Here is a 14638-nt window from a genome sequence, read left to right on the forward strand (position 1 = left end):
ATTTACAAGCATGTAGTCAGTTATTTATATCTTGTATATGAATAGATTTGGATTTCTTTATACAAAAGCATAAAACATTGATTGTCAAGTTAACAGTAGTGGGCTCAGTCACCATTGAAAAAAAAAAAAACTTTCATTTCAAGCAAATTTACATGCATGTATTCAGTTATTCATATCTTGTATATGAATAGATTTGGATTTCTTTATCCAAAAGCATAAAATATTGATTGTCATGTTAACAGTAGTGGGCTCAGTCACCATGAAGAAAAAAAAGAAAAAAAAGAAAAAAAAAAAAGAAAGTAAAAAAAATTACCTTTTATTTCAAGAAAATTTACAAGCATGTATTCAGCTATTTATATATTGTATATGAATATATTTGGATTTCTTTATCCAAAAGCACAAAAAATTCTCTCTCACAAAATATAAAAACCTAACTCATTCCACCATATACACCAAATACATTTAGTAATTCTGATAACCACACATTTACAAAACACATCACTCATATCATCAAGCAAATAAAAACATCTAACCAGACAAACTGCATTTGTACCAATGTATTCTAGCTTCCAACAGTTCATAGTGTATACAGTTTGTTGAAAGCTTTTTATCATTAGCTATCACCTGGATATGTTAATGCATCTGTTCACTCATTCTCCTTCTCTCTTATTTGTCTTACAATATATATATATATATATATATATATATATATATATATATATATATATATATATATATATATATATATATATATATATATATATATATATATATATATATATATATATATATATAAGAATAAACATCTTTAATGGTTACTTAATAAAACACCAAACAAATACAGGATATGAAATAGAAATTATACTCTACATAAATAAATCTTTGATTGCAGTCTATGACAAAATAAGGCATTTGGTTTTCAAAAGTTAATTGTGCTTCATTGAATCATTTTTGTACTTTATTTTTAAATTTTGGGTGTATTTTAACAACCAACCACCCCTGAATTAAATTTTACTTTTTATTATTAGTTATCACTTGGAATTAGGAATGTTTTTTTTTTTCTCGTAGGCCTTACAATACTTACACAGTATACTGCACAGCAGAAGAAACAAAAAGTTTTTAATGTTTCTTTTAAAAGTATTAGAGTGATTAAATGTCACATAAAATAAACTTATACTTTATTTAAATCCATTTTTGATAGTAGGCTAGGCTTAAAACATGGTACTGTATTCCATTTCGTCACTTAATCTCTAACTTTAGCAAACAACATAAAGTTTATGTACTGGATTCTTATGTTAATTGAGCTTCATTTAAAAACTTGTAATTTTCTGTAATCAATTTTAAGAGCATTTTAACAATAATAATTAGCTTTTTAAATCATTGTTTGTTCTCAGCTGTTTTCAAGCTGCTGCTATCAATATACTCACTAATAATTAACAAAGTACTGTAATGTATCATTAATATAACTTCCCAACTTCGGGTGTGGTAAAATAGCCCCCCCCCCCCATCTTGATGAAGTTACTAGGAGCAGGGTGACGGATTGGGTTTAAGGCGATAGACAAGCTCTCTTCAGCTTTAACTCTTGATGCATCACACGGAACTAGCTATTATTTGATGAATCTAGCCAACAAATCTTTTATAGATTTAGTCAGTCAATGGAAAGAGACGACAAAATGGACCCCAGACCAGGGCGTAGCATGGTGCTAAGAATATCCCGGTTAATATAAGAAAAATTGAAAACCGGTCATTGGAATGTTAGAACCATGAATCAGATTGGGAAGTTACAGCAAGTGGAGAATGAATTTATGAAATATAGTTTGGATATCTTGGCCTTGAGTGAAATATGTTATAAGGGGATTTGGTAAGGAAACTTTAGATCAAGGCAATATATATCTAATTCATGAAGAAAAGATGGAGTTGGAAGAGAAGGGGTAGGAATGACGATGACAACAAGAGCAATAACGCATTGAGTGGAAAGCTGAAAATATAGATTGCTACCTGCAAAGTTTAAATCAAATCTGTGCAATAAGAGTATTGTAGTTTGCTATGCACCAACAACTGATGCCCCTGAAGAAAGGAAAGATGAATACTAAGAAGAACTGCAGAGTTTAATAGATGAGATACCGGAAAGTGATATGAAACTTTGATTGGTGACTTCAATGCTAAAGTTGGAAAGAATAATCAAGGTATAGAGAAAGTGATGGGTGATCTAAGTCTTGGCAAAGTTGCAAATGAAAATGGAGCACATTTTGTAAGTTTCAGTTCAACAGGCTATCTTATTATTGGATATTCTTTTCCAGCGCAAGGACATCCTCAAATATACATGGACTTCACCATAAGGCAATTACAAAAATCAAATAGATCACAAAGTCATTAATAAAGAGAGGAGGAGGACTCGGAAATGTAAGAAGGTATAGAAGTGTCGATAGTGATAGTGCTCTCCAGCTTCTCACTGCCATACTGAAATTAAAAATGGAGTTTTTACGATAAAACAAAGTTTTATGAATACTTACCTGGCAATTAAATTTATATATATATATATAGCTATAGTCTCTGACATCCGGCAGAATTTTTCAAAACTCGCGGCAACCGCCGTGTGGTGGTTGTGCGGTTAGGTGGTTAACAACCCTTACAGGGTGGTACTTAGAATCATTCCCGTTTTCTGTTCCTCATATCATCTTCGCCCGACCTGTCTCCTGAGGGGAGGTGGGTGGGACTTGAAATATATATATAACTGCGAGGTAAGTATTCATAAAACTTTGTTTTATCATAAAAACTCCATTTTTATGAATAGAACTTACCTGGCAGTTATATATATATAGCTGATTCACACATTTGGTGGAGGGTGACAGACAGCTAACATCGTTGGGAAAACAACAATAAGTTCTAGGAAAAAACACCTTGATTCCTTACCTGCTAAGGTAGCTGACTTCGAAGGTTCCTGCCTCTTGAGTAGCTTTCCCTTAGGAGTGTCAAACCAGGTGTGGACCTGTCATGCTGAAACAACTCAATCAAGTCTGTCAAACGGAGTGAGACTAACAACTTGACTAGACTTCAGCACTACCTATGCCCCTTTTTTTAAAAATTGCAACCTTACTCAAACTAACCACCTAACCTTGCAGAATAGAAATTAACTATCTAGCTAGACAGAGGGCGCTGTCCCACAAGTCAGAGTCCTCAGACAACCATAAAAAACAAAACCCAATCACAGACATACAAAAGTTAAGGTTGAGGGGAGGTAGTAACTCCTTTACCCAATACAGAAGCAGTAGCTACGTATGAGCCCAAAGTGTAACACTTTTCATAATCTACTCTACCTCTCTGAGGTAATGAGAGGCGAACACAGAGTTGCTTCTCCAAAACGTTGCGTCCATTATCTGTTTAACTGACATATTCTTATGATATGCCAGTGAAGTAGCAATGGCTCTAACCTCGTGAGGCCTTACTTTTAAAAGACCGTAGTTCTCCTCCTCACTCAAGAGGTGAGTTTCTCTTATTGTCTCCCTCAAGAAGAATGATAATGCATTCTTTGAGAGGGGCTTTTGCGGATCTTTCACTGAACACCATAAAGAATTGGATGCACCTCTAACATTCTTGGTTTGAGATAAATATGCCCTGAGGGCTCTAACTGGGCAGAGGAGCCTCTCCTGCCCTTGACCCACCACATTAGTGAGGTTAGGAACCTCAAACGTCCTCGGCCAGGGTTTTGATGGGTTCTCGTTCTTAGCGAGGAAGTCGATCCTCAACGCACATACTGCTCCATCCTGGTTAAAGCCCACCTGCTTCTCAATAGCATGAACATCGCTGATCCTTTTTGCTGTGGCCAGAGCCATCAGGAAGAGGGTTTTCTTAGTAGCATCTCTAAGGGTCGATTGTGAGATGGGTTCGAACTTCTTGCTGCATAGGAACTTCAGAACCACATCCAAATTCCAAGCCGGGGGTCTTAACTGAGCCTGCTTAGTTGTTTCAAAAGACTTCAAGAGATCTTTCAAGTCTCTATCCTGAGTTAAGTCTATGCCTCTGTGCCTACAGAAAGCTGAAAGCATACTCCTGTACCCTTTAATAGTGGATACGGCCAGTTTACAGTCTTGCCTGAAGGACAACAGAAAATCAGCTATTTGGCTCGCAGCGGTAGTGGTTGAAGAAACTTTCTTCTGCTTACACCATGCTCTAAAGGTTTCCCACTTCGATTGGTAGACTCTTTGTGAAGAGACCCTCCTCGCTCTGGCGATAGCTCTTGCAGCTTGCGCAGAAAAGCCTCTGACAAGCTTCTCGATAGTCCGAAAGCAGTCAGTCGTAGAGCGAGGGGGTTTTGATGATACCTCTCGAAGTGGGGCTGTTTGAGAAGCTTTGGACTTGGAGGAAGGCTTCTTGGAAAGTCCACTAACATGTCCACCACCTCTGTGAACCATTCTCTTGCTGGCCAGAACGGAGCTACCAAGATCATTCTTCCTGATTCAAGGAGAGCGAGTTTCCTGACGACTAGATTGATGATCTTGAACGGGGGGGAACGCATAGGTGTCCATCCCTGTCCAGTCCATCAAGAAGGCGTCTACTGCTATTGCCTCTACGTCTGGGACTAGGGAGCAGTAGTTGGGGATCCGTTTGTTCTGGTTGGAGGCGAAGAAGTCTATTGAAGGCCTCCCCCATACCTTCCACAGACTCTGACAAACCTGATGGTTGAGGGTCCATTCTGTGGGAAGAACTTTCCCTTTCCTGCTGAGCATGTCTGCCCTTACATTCTTCTGTCCCTGCACGAATCTTGTTAGAAGCTCTACGTTGTTCTCTTTCGACCACAGAAGGAGCTCTTTTACTGTTTCGAACAGGGACAGAGAGTGAGTTCCCCCTGCTTTCTGATGTAAGCCAAAGCCGTGGTGTTGTCCGAATTGACCTCCACTATCCTCCCCGAAATGGAGTCTTGAAGGCCTTCAGTCCTAACAGAATGGCCATCAACTCTTTCCTGTTGATGTGCCATCCGTTTTGTTCCTTTCCTCAAGAGCCTGAGACCTCCTTGCTTCCCAGTGTTGCTCTCCATCCTGAATCTGAAGCGTCTGAGAACAACACTAGGTCTGGGTTCTTCCTGAACAGGGAGATTCCTTCCCCTAAAATAGATGGATCCAGCCACCAACTCAGATGACTTTTGATTTCTGCTGGAATGAGGAAGGAAAAGGAGTCCTCCTGAATCTTCCTGTCCCACACCCTTGATAGGAAGTGTTGAAAAGGTCTGATGTGCAGTCTTCCCAGAGAGACAAACTGTTCGAGCGAGGAGAGGGTTCCCAGCAAACTCATCCAATCCCTCGCTGAGCACCTCTGTTTCTCCAGGAATTCCTGAACTTTCCCGAGGCACCTGATCTGCCTTTCTTGAGAGGGAGAAGCCCGAAAACGAACCGAGTCCAGAACTATCCCCTAATAAAGAATCGTCTGACTCGGTTCGGTCTGGGACTTCTCCTTGTTGATGACGAGACCCAGTTCCTGGGCCATCATAAAAGTCTTGCGTAGGTCCTCCAGACATTTCTCCTTTGACCGGGATCTTATCAGCCAGTCGTCCAGATATAGAGATACAGTGAACCCTCGTTTATCGCGGTAGATAGGTTCCAGTCGCGGCCGCGATAGGTGAAAATCCGCGAAGTAGTGACACCATATTTACCTATTTATTCAACATGTATATTCAGACTTTTAAAACCTTCCCTTGTATGTAGTACTGTTAACAAACTACCCTTTAATGTACAGAACACTTAATGCATGTACTACAGTACCCTAAACTAAAACAGGCACAAATATTAAAGGTGATTTTATATCATGCATTTCCTAAACATGCTAAAAAGCACGATAAAAAATGGCAACCAATGTTTTGTTTACATTTATCTCTGATCATAATGTAGAAACAAACTGGAGGTAGAGCTTTGCTTATTACCCAGAGATATTTCCCATACTTTTCCTTTAGAACTACATCACATCTTCCTACTTTAGATATATATATATATATATATATATATATATATATATATATATATATATATATGTATATATATATATATATATAAATATATGTGTGTGTGTGTATATATATATATATTTATATGTATACACATATACATACCTACATATATACATAAATACATGCATACATATATATATATATATATATATATATATATATATATATATATATATATATATATATATATATTACTGTATATATATGGGTTATGGAAAAAATCCGCGAAGTGGTGAATCCGCGATGGTCGAACCGCGAAGTAGCGAGGGTTCACTGTACTCTTATCCCCTCTTGATGAAGCCATCCTGCCACGTTCGCCATTACTCTGGTGAAAACTTGAGGAGCAGTGTTGAGGCCGAAGCAAAGGTCCTTGAACTGGAAACACTTGCCCTGGACCATGAATCTTAGGAACTTCCTAGAAGTCGGATGGATGGGGATGTGAAAGTAAGCATCCTGTAAGTCCAGAGACACCATCCAGTCCCCTGGACGTACCGCTGCCAGCACCGACTGAGTCGTCTCCATGGTACATTTTGTCTTTTCCACAAAGACGTTCAGAGCGCTGACATTTAGAACGGGTCTCCATCCACCCAAGCTCTTGGGTACCAGAAACAGGCGATTGTAGAAACCTGGGGAAGATAGTTCCAGAACCGGTTCTATCACTCCCTTCTCCAGCATCTGGTTCACCAGATCCAGTAGCACCCCTTGTTTCACGGCGTTCAAATACTGCGCCACTGGAGGCTTCTTCAAGAGGGGGATCTTGTATCCCTCTCTGATGACCGAGAGGTACCAGGCGTCCGCCCCTCTTTTCTTCCAGGCATGCCAAAAGTGACAGCCTCGCTCCTACCGCTGTCTGGAGGACTTGAGCTTCATCTCCTGGAGCGGGACCTGAACGAACCTCTATTCGTTCTACTGCCCGTCTCCTGCCTTCTTCCCCTGAAGTCTGTTCTCGTAGGTGCTCTACCTCAAAAGGGCTGCTGAAGTTTCCTTTCTGCGCGACCGTAATTGCTCTGGATGTGAATGAACATAAAAGGGCGCTCTTCTTTAAAACTCCTGCAGAAAATAGGGAAGCCAACTCATTTGACCCATCCCAAAGAGCCTTGTCCATGCAGGCCATAATACTGGTAAGGTCTTCTGTTTCTTCTAACCGTTCTGTTTTCCGGGCCAGCGTACCCAGAGACCAGTCCAAAAAGCTGAAGACTTCAAAGATTCCCTTGACGAGGTGGTCAAGCTCTGACATAGACCACATTACCTTAGCCGAGTTAAGGGCATGTCTTCTAAAAGAGTCTACAATACCAGAGAAGTCCCCCTGGGAGGAGGCAGGCACTCCCAGGCCCAGAGCTTCTCCAGTCTCATACCACATGACAGCCTTAGATGCAAGTTGAGCTGGTGGAGATGAGAAGGTGGTCTTTACAACTTGCCCACGCTCCTTCAGCCAGTCATTAATTTTAGCGAGAGCCTTCCTAGCCGAGATGGACAGCTTCATTTTGATGAAAGTCGACTGTATTTTGGCCTTCTTTCTGCTAAACTGCGACTGAGGAGAACGAGGAGCAGCAGGTTGAAACTCCTCTCCATACAGCTCAAGGAGGGAGCGAGAGAGAACCTTATAATCCGCAGCCGCGTTAGCAGGCTTATCCTCATCCTCTGAAATATCCTCTAAATCTTGCCCTACTTCCAACTCAGTCTCTCTTTGGGCTGAAGGAACCAAGTCGGAGGTTCCTTTAACATGCCGATCAGTACCAATACGACTAGCATAAAGATCACTTCCTTCCAATTGTTTACCTGCGTCCGAGAAAAGCAAATCGTCGGATGCGTCCTGTTGGCGAGGGCTGAATGCGTCCTGACACCGAGATGCTTGTGTCCTGGCGCCGCGTGCTGGAGGTGTCCTGGCGTCGCACGCTAGAAGTGTCCTTGAGGCGAGAGGAGGATGCATCCTGGCACCGAGAGATGGAAGCGTCCTTGCGCCGAGAGCTGCATGCGTCCTAATGTCGCAAAACGGAAGCGTCCTGGAGAGGCAGGCTAGATGCGTCCGGGCGTCGCGAGCGAGACACGGAAGCGTCCCGATGACGAGAATTGCAAGTGTCCTGGCGGCGCGTCGAGGAAGAAGCGCGGCGTCGAGCGCTTGACGAATCGCGCCACGGTTCCCTGGGAGAGGAGTGACGCTGTTTGTCCTGCAAGGGAGAGGCACTCCGTTCCCTCTTAGAGGCCAGTTTCTTAATCGGTAAAGTGTCGTCCTTACGCATGCCCGACTGGGGGGGAGGGCGGCTAAAAGCTTGCACAAGAGAAAACAGTTGTTTCTGCATAACCGTCATGAAAGACTTCGCAACTGCTGCTGGATCCTGCAATTCCGAAGGCGATGGCTGCCAAGTAACGCTGGTGGTAGGAGAAGGGTCTCTCGTCACTTAAAATAAGAGGAAAACCCTCCTTCCTTCCATCTCTAGGCTTTGACCTTTTCGCTGGAATGGCATCCAAGTCATCCTCGGAAGGAAAAGGTTCCGCGCTACTTGATAGGGGAGAGCAAGAACGGTTCTCGTTAGCTTGTTTCCACCTCCTCTTGGTCGGTCTCGAAGCCTCATACTGCCATCTGCATCTAGGAGAGGGGTTCGGGGAAGACACCATCACTTCCAACACGCCTTTTCCGTGGAGGTCATGAGCAGCCTGGGAAAAAGCAACAGGACTGCCTGAGGCGACGACTGACCGAGGATACGTACCTCTCACTCCCTTGCGGCCGTCGATGTACCTTCTCCCTTGGTCCTGGGAGCTTGGTAGAAGTCTAGACCTAGGGGCGTGACTGGTTCGATCAGTCGCCACCTCCACTGCACTTTCACAAGCATTAATTACACTTTCACTCTTACCTTTCAAGGCTAAAAGCTGGTCTTTAAGACCCTTCAACTCCGCAGCCATCCTGGCGTACTGAGGGTCATCCGTAGTTACCGTTCCTGTAGAAGGGGCAGGAGCTACTACCCCAGGAGAAGGTTCAACTTCTACAGGAAGGGATCAAAGGAAATATCTATGCTAACCTCACTAACAGACTTAGATTTAGATCTAGAAGCCCTCCTGGCTTTATCTAACTCTAACTTACGCACATAGCATTTCATACACAACCATTCCTTCTCGCTTAAAACCTCACATTCCTTGCACCTTTTATCAAATGCACATTCAAAACCCCTGAACCCCAAACAAACAGGGTGAGGGTCTACCGAAACTTTCGATAACCTCACCTTGCATTCCTCATTCACACAAACACGAAAATGAAGTTTATCAGTTATCGTAAACAAACAAAAAGCCAAAGAATAATCACAAATGCAATTGCCAAAACCCCAGGTTAGTGTACGTCACCAAAAGATAAGTCCGGTACAGCGACAAAGGGAAAGCGAACGAAAAACTCCAATGGCAGACCAACGATGTTGTCAATCCAACCGGCAGAGATGATCTGAGGAACAGAAAACGGGAATGATTCCTAGTACCACCCTGTAAGGATTGTTAACCACCTAACCACCACACGGCAGTTGCCGCGAGTTTTGAAAAATTCTGCCGGACGTCAGAGACTATGGCTATATATATAACTGCCAGGTAAGTTCTATTCATAAAACTGAAAGCACCCAAAAGAAATGTAGACAGACTACCTAGTTTTGATACAGCTAAGCGTCTGAAGATGAATACAGAGAAACATTTGCAAATGAATGAATGTTTATTAATTATTAAGCTGATAAGAACAGATACCACACTTTGATCTAAGCCAAAAGGCCAAGGACTGAAACTATAAGAGATTAAACGAGTGCCATATGTGGATGAGATCTTGGTGAGGGGTAGATGGAGATGGTTTGGGCAGGCTCTTCACACTCAACAAGAGAGACTAGTTCACCAAACTTTCAACTGGGCTCCACAAGTCACTGTTAATTATTATTTTTTGCTAAGCTACAACCCTAGTTGAAAAGCGAGGAAAGTTAAAGAGTTACATACATACATATACCAAGGCACTTCTCCCATTTTTGGGGGGTAGCCGACATCAACAAATGAAACAAAAACAAAAAAGGGGACCTCTACTCTCTACGTTCCTCTCAGCCTAACAAGGGACTCAACAGAGTTCAGCTGGTACTGCTAGGGTGCCACAGCCCACCTTCTCACATTATCCATCACAGATGAAGCTTCATAATACTGAATCCCCTACTGCTGCTACCTCCGCGGTCATCTAAGGCATCGGAGGAAGCAGCAGGGCCTACCGGAACTGCGTCACAATCGCTCGCCATTCATTCCTATTTCTAGCACACTCTCTTGCTTCTCTCACATCTATCCTCCTATCACCCAGAGCTTTCTTCACTCCATCCATCCACCCAAACCTTGGCCTTCCTCTTGTACTTCTCCCATCAACTCTTGCATTCATCCCCTTCTTTAGCAGACAGCCATTTTCCATTCTCTCAACATGGCCAAACCACCTCAACACATTCATATCCACTCTAGCTGCTAACTCATTTCTTACACTCGTTCTCACTCTCACCGCTTCGTTCCTAACCCTATCTACTCGAGATACACCAGCAATACTCCTTAGACACTTCATCTCAAACACATTCAATTTCTGTCTCTCCATCACTTTCATTCCCCACAACTCCGATCCATACATCACAGTTGGTGCAATCACTTTCTCATATAGAACTCTCTTTACATTCATGCCCAACCCTCTATTTTTTACTACTCCCTTAACTGCCCCCAACACTTTGCAACCTTCATTCACTCTCTGACGTACATCTGCTTCCTCTCCACCATTTGCTGCAACAACAGACCCCAAGTACTTAAACTGATCCACCTCCTTAAGTAATTCTCCATTCAACATGACATTCAACCTTGCACCACCTTCCCTTCTCGTACATCTCATAACCTTACTCTTACCCACATTAACTCTCAAATTCCTTCTCTCACACACACTTCCAAATTCTGTCACTAATCGGCCAAGCTTCTCTTCTGTGTCTGCAACCAGTACAGTTAAAGAGTTAAATTAAAATATTTTAAGAACAGCAGCAACATTAAAATAAATATTTCCTATATAAACCATAAAAACTTTTAACAAAAAATGAGGAAGAGAAATTAGATAGAATGGTGTCCCGAGTGTACTCTCAAGCAAGAGAACTCTAACGCAAGATAGTGGGAATTCATGGTACAGAGACTATGGCACTACCCAAGAATAGAGAACAATTGTTTGATTTTGGAGTGTCCTTCTCCTAGAAGAGCTGCTTACCAAAGCTAAAGTCTCTTCTACCCTTCCCAAGAGGAGAGTACCCACTGAACAATTAGTGCAGTAGTTAACCTCTTGAGCAAAGAATTGTTTGGTAATATAAGTGTTGTCAGGTGTTTGAGGGCAGAAGAAAATCTGTAAAGAATATGCCCGACTATTCGATGTATGTGAAGGCAAATGAAAAGTGAACCGTAACCAGAGAGAAGTGTGACGAGTCGAGAGAGGGGGGGTCACCAATGTGACGAGCCGAGAGAGGGGTTGTAACTCGGTCGATTGCTTCCTGCCTTTGAGTCACAACCCCCTCTCTAGGCTCGTCACATTGGTGACCCCGGAGTGACAGAAGGATCCAATGTAGTACCGTCTGGTCAGTCAAAGGACCCCATAACTCTCTAGCTGGTGCCCTGGCCAACCTACCACCTAGAAGAGTTGTAAGACCCAGGCCTAAATGGCTGAGGACTATGAAGTGTGAAGGAGATGATGAATGGCGAAGTATTTACTTGAAAGCTCAAGATAGCCACGACTGGTGAAATCTAACCGAGGCCCTTTGCGTCAATAGGAGTGGGAGGAGATGATGATGATGATGATGATGATGATGATGATGATGATGATGATGATGATTATGATGAATGTTTATTATAACCAAATTACATTATAACATATTGAGAAAAATTAATGTTCACACCACATTTTTACACTGATGTAGACAAATCAAAACATTGCATGATTAATACTGATCTTACCTTTTCAATAGTATTACCCTCAGAATCCACAACTGGTAAAGAAGCCCTGTCGATTCTGTATATCAACTTCTTAGACCCAGAACTGAAAATTCGACAGCCCCTACATGGAGAAAAGATAAAATGTAAGTTGAATATTCAAACTAAAGCTAATAATAAAGTAAAAACTAAAGCTTTTCTAGTTAAATATTCAAACTAAAGTAAAGCTAATAATGTAATTTTAGTCTCTTCATCATCAATTAGGTTAAGTTGGCTACCAGAAAATGAGGTGATATCTGACTGTTTTATTATTCTATATTTTTTCTTGTTAAAAGTAAATTCAGTTACAAAGTAAAATCTCACAATATATAACAAGGGTTTCAGCTTCATATTTGACAGAAAAGTTAACTTGTTAAATTTGTAGGATATCAAGACCCAATTCCTGTACTAAGTACCATTACTGCAACTTAAATTTATACAGTACAGGAGCTGTCATTCAAAATAAAAATAATTATGACTGAAATCACTCCAATAAGAATTATGTCAAGAAATAAATTCATATGATCAATTAATACTGCATTTGACAGCCCGTAAGACGCACCCTCATTTCAGCAGGTCAGATTCAGGAAAACAGTTTTTTGTGTATTTAGGCATATTTTGTTGAAAATAGTCTAGCTGTAGATTATACAAGCAGAAACATATGGTATATTTACGCGCATAAAACGACCATTAGTGCATAGGCAATACTATATCAATTTTTTCCTAACAAACGCTGCCTAGAACAGAAAAAGTTGTTTTGTTCATGTTTCATCGCCAATCATAATGAACAAACAAACGCATTTACACATTCAAGCAATGACTTACAATATTGAGAGCTTTTAGCAAAGATGTTATTACAAATATTCTACTTTCCATATTTCTAAAAAATTCTACACATCGCATAACAGAAAAGCCATTTTGTTTGCGTTTAGTCAACAATAACAAAGTACTGCTAATGACAGTATGATGTGATAGAGAAGATGGAGCTTGATTGGAGAAAGAGTGAGGATAATTCGATTCATGGTGGATTTTTAATGAAAAATAAATATGCTAAACTAAATTTGATTACTGTATTACCGTTATTAATGATACCATTAAAATTATCGAAAGCTAAGGAAAGAGAAAGTTAAAAGATTGCAGAGAACGCAACCATAACTTGTTTACATTTAGTCAGCTGATGTTTATAAATGAAAATCACAGGATTTACGTTTAAATTGTTTTGATTTTAACTAATTCATTTTTAAAGCATGGCAATAATACGATAATACCAGCAACACAGATAAAATAAGGATGCATAGAGTTTAGTGCAGGTAAAAGTACCTAGCGTAAGCTGGGTTAGATTAGCCTAAACCTACAGTAGGTCTCAAACTTTACCTACAATGTATTAGACGCAGGGCGATTTTTTTTAGCCAAAGTTTTGGGAAAAAGGTGCATCCTATAGGTTGTCAAATACAGTACAGTATATGATTCCAACGCATAACAGATAGAGTAAAAAAAAAAAAAAAAAAAAAAAAAAAAAAAAAAAAAAAAAAAAAAAAAAAAAAAAAAAAAAAAAAAAAAAAAAAAAAAACTTGGAAAAAGACAGCTATCAGGCTGTTGATAGTCTGACAAAACAATAGCAGAACCCCTACATCTTAAATAATGTAAATTCTCCCTTTCTATTTTTTTACATAATACTGTATAAGAAACTCTACCTCATTTAGGCCTCTACACTAAAAACATCAATGGGCCATTGAACAAAACTTACAGCACGAGCAGTACACATTGTGTGCGTCCTAAGGAGATCATATGGTAATCGTATAAAACAGCATGCACTACTATTGTATTCTAAATTTCTCTAATATGGAAGACACACCTGTGATTATCCATAAATATAAAATAATTCTCTAGCAATACAAAATAAATCAAGAGAATCAAAATCCAAAAATATTCAGAGTGAACAAAACCATGTTTAAACATAATAGCAGACTAAATGAATATGTTAAGGGGAGTTGATCAAAGGAGAGACCAGAGCTACCATTTCAGAAGGGCAAGTCATGCTATTTTTCCCTTAGTTGAAAAGGTTAATCTACTACAATACATTGCAGGGTAATACCATAACTTAAGTTAAAACTGCAAATATGAGATATGGAAGAGTTGGATGTTATCTATTCTTGTAGGTTACATGGTACACATTCTCAGTACTATATACTTTAATTTGTTTTTTGGAATTATCAGTTTGATTAACTGATTATTCATCCCCTTATATTAATGCACCCTATCTTAAAGTCACGATTTTCTTGCTAAACTATTTGCTCGGCTTTCAAGAATCCTTCGAATTTCTAGGGGAAGAGTAACCATCAAAGTAGGAAGCCGAGTAGATGTTAACCAACAATTTCTCCAGCTGCGACAATTCGACCGAGAGATCATATGTTATCATACACCAACTCCACATCCTTGATGTAGTGGGAAGCAAAAACTGTATTCCCTTTCCATAAAGCAGCGTTCAGGACTGACTTCAAAAGAGTTCTTCCAAAAACAAAGGGGTGTGGAATAACCCCTCAGACTGTGGGTACCTTTACCCTTCTTGGAAGCACTGTCTGATAAAGATTAGGGAGAGACCTCGACTACGAGTTTCCCAATAAAGAAAGAAACAGCATCTTTAGTCATGGCCTTCGA

The 14638-nt window shown here is 40.5% G+C and overlaps 1 protein-coding gene and 1 pseudogene across 1 annotated transcript in view; both read right to left on the reverse strand.

Moving 5' to 3' along the window:
• Caf1-105 (chromatin assembly factor 1, p105 subunit) overlaps positions 1-14638 on the reverse strand; it is a 100156-nt gene that overhangs the window by 46656 nt on the left and 38862 nt on the right. The window contains exon 6 of the mRNA XM_068345129.1: positions 11966-12065. Within this exon, the coding sequence (XP_068201230.1) occupies positions 11966-12065 (100 nt within the window). The remainder of the gene's footprint in view (positions 1-11965; positions 12066-14638) is intronic.
• LOC137615555 (U2 spliceosomal RNA) lies at positions 9603-9754 on the reverse strand (annotated as a pseudogene).

Source organism: Palaemon carinicauda, chromosome 21, assembly GCF_036898095.1.
Source record: "Palaemon carinicauda isolate YSFRI2023 chromosome 21, ASM3689809v2, whole genome shotgun sequence".
Taxonomy (NCBI): Eukaryota; Metazoa; Arthropoda; class Malacostraca; order Decapoda; family Palaemonidae; genus Palaemon; species Palaemon carinicauda.